At 37.2% G+C, this 7,702-nt stretch overlaps 1 protein-coding gene across 3 annotated transcripts in view; it reads right to left on the bottom strand.

Moving 5' to 3' along the window:
• LOC108751349 overlaps positions 1-5,047 on the bottom strand; it is a 48,706-nt gene extending 43,659 nt beyond the window's left edge. For 2 of the 3 annotated variants that reach the window (XM_018491464.1, XM_018491465.1), the window contains exons 1-3: positions 4,767-5,047; positions 2,291-3,038; positions 317-478 (exon numbers count right to left, since the gene is read on the bottom strand). In XM_018491464.1, coding sequence (XP_018346966.1) covers positions 408-478; positions 2,291-3,038; positions 4,767-4,841 — 894 coding nt within the window. In that variant the 5' untranslated portion in view covers positions 4,842-5,047 and the 3' untranslated portion in view covers positions 317-407. Of the gene's footprint in view, positions 1-66; positions 246-316; positions 479-2,290; positions 3,039-4,766 lie in introns of those variants that run through there. The other variant, XM_018491466.1, reaches the window with a different exon arrangement.
• Between the last annotated feature and the right edge of the window lie 2,655 nt (positions 5,048-7,702).

Raw genomic sequence — 7,702 nt, 5'->3', positions numbered from 1 at the left:
GAGCTCTCAACGGAGAGTGCTAAGCAAACCTTCGTTTATTCGACAGCACATTCAAGAATAGGTTTCTATAAATTCTCTTCTCTATCCCTCGTCTTTCCCCTTCTATCCTCACCTACCCCCGCGATCTCTGAGATCTCTCGTTCTTACGTTTTACGTTCGGCTGGCCCTACGCTGACCACGCTCCTTCTCACGAGGCTGCCGCGCCTGCAGCTGTACCTCGCTAGGTTCCGGTTTGGAATTTCCGGCTTAAACTAAGAGCTAATAGCACAGCCGGACGCCCTGCTGTACTTTTATCTTCCCTTACCGCTAAACTTACCATTTTCCTGTGTGTTTTCTCCCGACTTCATGACAGATTGCGGGCTGGCCAGCGCTCATGGATGGGATTACCGCGATCGAGCCGCTTCGCACTATCGCTTAAGCACTCTCTGCAAGCTGCTGAGACGTCTATTTGTGCCACCAGCTTGGCTGTATTCAATACCTAGACAGATCGGGATCATTATCCTCTTATCTACAACACGTGGGCGATAAACTTGAGAATTAGGCGTGACTATAGACCGCCACCGAATCGCACAAGGAATTGCAGTCGTGTGAAAAATATCTCCGATTACAGATTAATCCATTACATTTTCTTAAATAAATCGTTGCGACGAAATAGGGCAGCGAAAAACTTATTGCTATCGGAAGAACGTCTTTAAAAATTGAAATTTGATATATTTATTTTGACCTTTTAAAATTGAAATTTTTTAAAATTGGAATTTTTTTCTTTTAATTTACCCTATTTCTGAAAATCTCATTTCTTAACCTTTGACCCTCTTACTATCAACTTATTTAACTCATATTTCCTTGGATTAAGATCCTCTCTTGCCAAGTTATTTTTAATTTCCATGTATTGTATAAAAAGTAAATAAATTCATTTCGGTCGATATAGTTTCGAAGTAAATGTTAACGTATGTATTTAATAAATCAAAAATTAAATTTAAATTTAATACATTTTCAACGGTGTTATTTTTATTCAATTAACGTTAAATTGACATATTGAGTAGGTGCAGCGGTGATTTATAGAAGTAAAAGTTAAAAATAACTCAAATCGAATAAACAATTTATCACATTATAAATTTGACAACCAATAATTCTGTGTAGATATTCCTGTTCCGATGTCTGTTTGCGTTTCTAAAGGAAACTCTTTTCCTTCTCTCGGAACCATTTCAGTATCCGGCTGATATATTTTCAACATATCAAGCTGGCCCGTAGCAACTATTGCCCGATTGCTATTTAAGACGAGCATTGAACGACTCAATCAGTAAGGCGTTAATAGATAATGCGACATCGAAGGCTACTTACAATTGTAGGGGATAAAGTCGTCTCAGCGAGATCAATTCAGCGGGGAAAGGAAGAGAAATGGCTCAAGTTGTCGCTGACAGAAAGAGATGCGCCATCGTGTACTCACCCAGGATCGCGGTCCTGAGAGGCGGATTGAATATTCCAATGCACCAAGAGGCGATCAATAAATAGACGCGATTCCTAGAGAGCTATCCTGCCGGGTCCGGCCCTCCTATCCATTACCGATCCCTATTCAGTCCGAGGACGATGACGATTCCTCGAATGACGAGCCAAATGCACGACACCGCCGTGCTATATTCGCCCGCCTATTAGTATTCAGGCGACGACGTGACGCGCCACGGTAATGACGAGAATGTAAGGCGGGTGCAAGAGGAATAGCGTCGACGCGTGTTAACAATATTCGGGAGGACCACGGTGTGTATATATACGTGTGCTCGATTATTATCACGAAATGGGTTATCGCGGCGTTCGCAAAAATCTGGTTCATCGAACTGCGAAGCAAAGATTGTAGTCTTAGTACACTGTTAAATCTACAGTATCACATTTAACTATTATTAGCCCAATTAGCAATTAGCCCAATTTGAACTGTTTTAAACTGTTCAACTTCATTCTTTTGCTACAATATAAAATAACGATATATCGAGTAGAAGTAATGGAGACTTAAATTAGATTAAATTTGACACTACAGATTTAGCAGTGTACGAAATCTTAAATACGCGATTCTTTATTCATTTTTTTATCTTGGTGTGTTACCTAGGTAATGATTTGATAAATATACAAAATTTTGTAGCTAAACTTTCTTGTCAGTCCCTTATATCAACGAACGGGGCAGTCTATAAACAGTCAGCGAAAATTAAAATTGCAGAAATCGAAAACTGTCTTGATTGCGGCAACTGGATCTGACGGCGCGACCGACTTCATGATCATTGAAATTGTGCATATTTCATACCTTTTAAGGAACGCTGATTGCCAGACGACCCGAATTCTTTTCCTTGAACGACCAAACTTTTCAGAGTAGATTGACTCCACGTTCCGACGTGAGACGACAGTTCAAGGTTTCTTTCATCCGCCAACGGAAGCGTCTCGGTAAACTTGCCCGCGGTCAGAGCTTTCCTCCGCTCTCTTAATACAAAATGATCCAGGAGATTCAAGTATTCCGTTTCCAGCTTCGTGGACACCGACGGCGAATACGTGCCAGTATCACTATTATTGAAAAAATCCAGAAGATCGTCACCGACGTTATTCCCTTGTCTCGTCCTGGAGTCCGGCGTGTTTAATTGAATATAATTCAACACCACTTCGCCCGGCGGATAATTTGCACCATATCGCTCCCTCAGACTCTCCTCGAGGCTCTTGTAACGATAGGAATTGTAATTGCACGTTATGTCCACCACTGGCAGTTCGATTCGCGTCGCCACGAAGGACGACGAGTGTTGTGCCAGCGGGATCGTTTTTCTAACCGGCTGCGGCTGCTGCTGCTGCTGCTGGCCAACGGATGCGACACGTGACACGATGGGTGACGAGAGGACGATCCTTGTCGGGCATATCATCATCCTGGATTCAGAATTGGAGTTTAATAGGTCCGGTACCTTGGGGTAGTATTGTACTAGGTTGTGCCTGCACCGGGCGTCGCTGTCGTTCGTACTTTCCGTCGAGTGGCCTCGTAACGTCGCAAATAACTTCCAGGGCTGCTGCAGCTGCAAATTCCAAATTCTAAGGCTGCGTTCAATAGAAAAAGCAGTTTTGCCATTGTTGTCGGAGATTTTTTAAAACTCCTAATTGGTGATCACTCACTATGGATCTTCAGATTAGTGACGTCAAAAAAGGAGAAAACACATAATAAAAATTCATACAAAAAATATATTAAAATAGAAATTCTTTACAATAAAACAGTATTTGCATTTAATGAAGTATATATTGTAAAATATATCAAATATATTTTATATATATATATATATATATTGTAAAATATACCGAAAATTCTCCTTTTATTTCGGAATAGAATAAAATTGTATTTATCTCAATTCGACAACTACCAGAGCTTGTCCCGGCTAATTAAGCATAATCCGTACAATTCAATTTGAAAACATAAATATAGTTATTTATTAATTACTGAAAACATAAGGTAAGTTTTCGGTATATTGTATAAATCCATGTTATCGATTGCAAATGTTATTTTTATTAAAAAATACACATTGTAATATATCAATTTTTCTCTCTTATTTGCGTTTAAAACTATATTATTTAAAATTCGTTTTCGATCTATTTCATTTAATACATTTTAATATAGTTTGCGAGAATTTTCTTTATGTATTTTCCTCGTTTATGCACTGTTAAATTCATAATGTCAAATTATATTCAATTTGAATTATTTTTAATCGTTTCTATAGAACGTCCCGGTTTTTCTCAATATATACTCGTTAATTTAACTAAAATAAAAGAATTACGCAGTTTAATTCAACAGAAAGATATTAAATTTGGCTTGAATTGAATTTTGTTTATTATTTAGTAAATATATACCTTAATGTTGTTTAGCTTTGAAGCTAACCAGAAATGGATTTATATAATATATATTTTGACACATATGGAAGTTAAAAATAATGAAATGTTTAACTTAAAAGATTAGGATTGCCATTGCTTAATTCTTTGATATCTAACAGAGCGACGTCACAATTTAAGATGATTGCAGTGAATAGGCAGGAATCTTAATATATGATTGGTTTTCTCGTCTTTTTAATTTCTCTCTGGATTTAAATATAAAACAATCATATTAACATCTTCCATGCCGAGTCAATTTTAAATTAACAGCGTGGTTCACTGGTACTGGGTCATTTATTAAATAATATTTCATTAGTATTAAAAAATTCCAAAAATTATTATTATAAAGAAGAATTGGCATAATGTATTACTGTTGCATCATAATTATGTTATATCATAATTATGTTATATAGTCACACATAATTGTTTTATAATTACGTTTCTTTTTGTAGTAAAAATATGAAATGGTCTGAATGAAAAATCCAGCATGGGTCAACTCGGATACGAACGTGTTAAAGAATCTTACAACAGTTAGAAAGCCGCTTTTTCTGCTAAATGTGCAGCCAACGTCGGGTAAAGCACGCGTAAAAAATAAATGTTTCGAGAGGCGGAAACAGGATGAAGTGAAACAAAGTGTGAACCGTGCTCTTACACTTTAACTTCAATATTACCGAGAGACACGGTCAAGATGATTAATGAAAGCGCATGACACTTTTTTTTTTCAATTAGTTGCCCGCCTTTAATGCATCGTGTCCTTTTACACACACGGGGGAATTTGTTTCCCCGGTATTTAACCTACATACCCGCGGGCGCAATAAATCATTACTGCCCTTAGACGAAAACAATTCGTAGGTGCAATTTACGATCAATTAATCTTGATCACGTACGACAAGCGTCTGCAGTTGTACGAGCAGCGGTAACATCAGGATCAAGCCCAAAATTATAGCGGAAACGCTTTCCATAGTTGTAGCTACCAAGAAATCTTGTTGCTCGCGAGATACGGGTCGGATGGATCGTTTGCGTTACCAAGCCATCTCAAAGCGCATTGCTGGCGTGCGTATGGAACCGTCATCGTAGCGTTAATTTAGATTTGTGTGACACGAGTCACGATTGGAAAACCCAGGCATGTTGAATTTTTAGCGCACTGTGAAGTGCGACAAATTTTCGGCATGTCGTGAACTAAGTGGTAAACGACTGTCGATCGTTCGGAAAACTATTGCATTGTTATACAGACGTATAAACTGGCTATATTTCAAAATTTATTGCCAGTGCGAAAATCTATGGTGTACCTAACGTAAACTATAAATTTTCAGCGATAGCAGTGATTTTAAGAACACAGCTTATTTATATCGCCGTATTGATAGAAAAGTGACACCAGTAAAAAATTGACATTTTTTAAATAATAAAAAAAAATTTACCGCCTAAATATTGATATATATATTTAATAAATATATATTAAATGTAACATTTATAGCTCTTCCAATTTACAAATAAAGAGCGATATTTTTAAATCTAAAATTTAAAAATATAACACTTTTCTACAAATAGTTTAATAAATTGTTTAATAAATTTTGAAATACACGGGAAAGTATTACAACTCTGATAAGGGATAAAATTTACAGTAATACGATATTTTAAGGAATATATTATGACTGATAATAGATTTTCTTCTTGTCAATGTAAGCTGAAGTAAGTAAATAAGTTCTATTTTATATAATTGACAGTATAACATGAAAAAAACAGTATAAAGTTATGCACATTTATCATTAAAACATTGTTAGACTTTTTAAAAATAAAAGGTCGCTAATTTTTAGATGTCATTTTTCTATCAACACTACAATATAAATGCTTTTACATATTACTGTATAATACCGTTAATGTAATTAAACCGAATTTAGAACCGAACACTATGGAAATACATTGATTGATCCAGGTTGTCACGCCGCAGTGAAAACCACGAAATCCCCTTCTCCAATCGTTTCCTACAAACCAAATCGCGAACGGCCCGTGCCGCTATTCTCTCTGTAATTTGGGATTCCGAGATTCCGCGGGAATTTGGGATTTCATTATACCATAATAATTCACAGGATTCGGCACACCGGAAGAATGGAATAACGAGCGCGGTGTCTCTGTATAATAGGATGCAATTTAGACGCGGTCGAGACAGACAACGCGTCCTGCGAAACATAAATCATGGCACGGCACTAGCCCCATGGAGGGGTTACACGTGGGCGGTCTGGCATGAGGAAAGTGGAGGGTAGAAGTGCATATCTTAATTACAATATTCCCACGGGCGGAACACACAGGGATCCTTGCCCGCGCTTCGCCGACCACCATCTACCTTGCACGGCCTCGGGTACATCCCTCCTTACGCCCCTTAGACTTACCCTGGCAGCTTGTAGGAATTTAATTAATTTGCCAGTGGCGAGCAGGCTTGCTCCTTGTCGCCACTCTGAAATATCGTATCCTTCCCACCCTTTAAAATCCGAGCCAGCCATCGTGCCAGCGCCCCGCCCGTGTCGCCTTTGCCATAGCACTTGCAATCCGCGTGCGATTACCGCGCTTCATTGCCCTTTATCTCTCGTTCACCTTTTCTTTATTCTTTAATAGATACGCCTTGTGCTGAGTTACAGATCAGGATATACGTTCGCGGCTTTATTAGTTACGACCGGAAGTGCCGAAACGCGAGGAAACGGTTGAGCAAGCCGAAACTTTCGCTATCTGTGTATCATTCGCCGGCCTCTCGGCACGAATAATAAAGGTAAGTTCGCGCGCGAGAGAAAGAGAAGTTTTCGAGATTTTGCAGAAAATACCGAAATACTTGAGAAACTCGGAACTTTCTTTCCCGGAAGACTCCACGGGAATATGCCACACGATCGACAAAGCGGAAATACTCCCGGCGGCACACGGATGGTGCTGGCGGATACCAAAAATCTTTTGAGCTAAAGAAACGCTAAATTTATTTTATGTGTATACGGAAAGAACAATTTTTTTGAAATCAAAATTTACTAGATACAGATCTGAAGATAATTTTGTTGGATCATTAAAGTAATTATATAGGAAACTCAAACATGATACTGCAAAAAGGTTTGATATTCTAGCAATCAGTTCTCTCTAATGTCTAATTATATATTTATTTCATTTTTAATAAGTACGATATCATACAAGAACTAATCGTATTTCATTACGTAAATTAACAAAGTGTCTTATAAGATCATATCATGAATACACAACATAATGAGTAATGAAAGCCTCAATCTGAACTGGATCTTAATGTTTAAATAATATTTCGGTGTGAATAATATATGTTACGTTCAGTTCTGCAATTTGCACACCAAAATCATTTTCAGTCTGGAAACGCAATATTCCGAACTGAAATAGTAATGTAGTAAATTAAACTGATGAGCAATTTAATAATGCAGTAAGCATCTTAAGAAGCTGTAAATAATTTATTGCCAAAAATATTACTCCAACCAGGATTCGAATTTGGATCCTCCTAATATTCCGTAACAGCTGTCATTACGCAAATTCTTTGATTTGAAGTTAGTATCTTCTTAACAAAAATTTTTTCAAGTTCTGCATGAATGTATAATTTTTCGAGAGCTTAAAAAATCCGCATTGAGTGTCCATATATTATTATTTTGATTCTATGAGTTGAACAAAATTATTTTTACAGATTTTTAGCTGCATTTATATACTTCAGTAAAACTGTTCTTTCCGTACACAATTATAAATTACAATATCATTCAAGAATATCAAGAAATTTCCCAATATACTATTAAATTGTCACCTGGAAAAAATTAGTTTTGACTTAAAAAGGCAA

This window comes from Trachymyrmex septentrionalis, unplaced genomic scaffold (genome assembly GCF_001594115.1).
Source record: "Trachymyrmex septentrionalis isolate Tsep2-gDNA-1 unplaced genomic scaffold, Tsep1.0 scaffold44, whole genome shotgun sequence".
Lineage (NCBI taxonomy): Eukaryota > Metazoa > Arthropoda > Insecta > Hymenoptera > Formicidae > Trachymyrmex > Trachymyrmex septentrionalis.
This window is presented reverse-complemented; position numbering and strand designations above follow the sequence as displayed.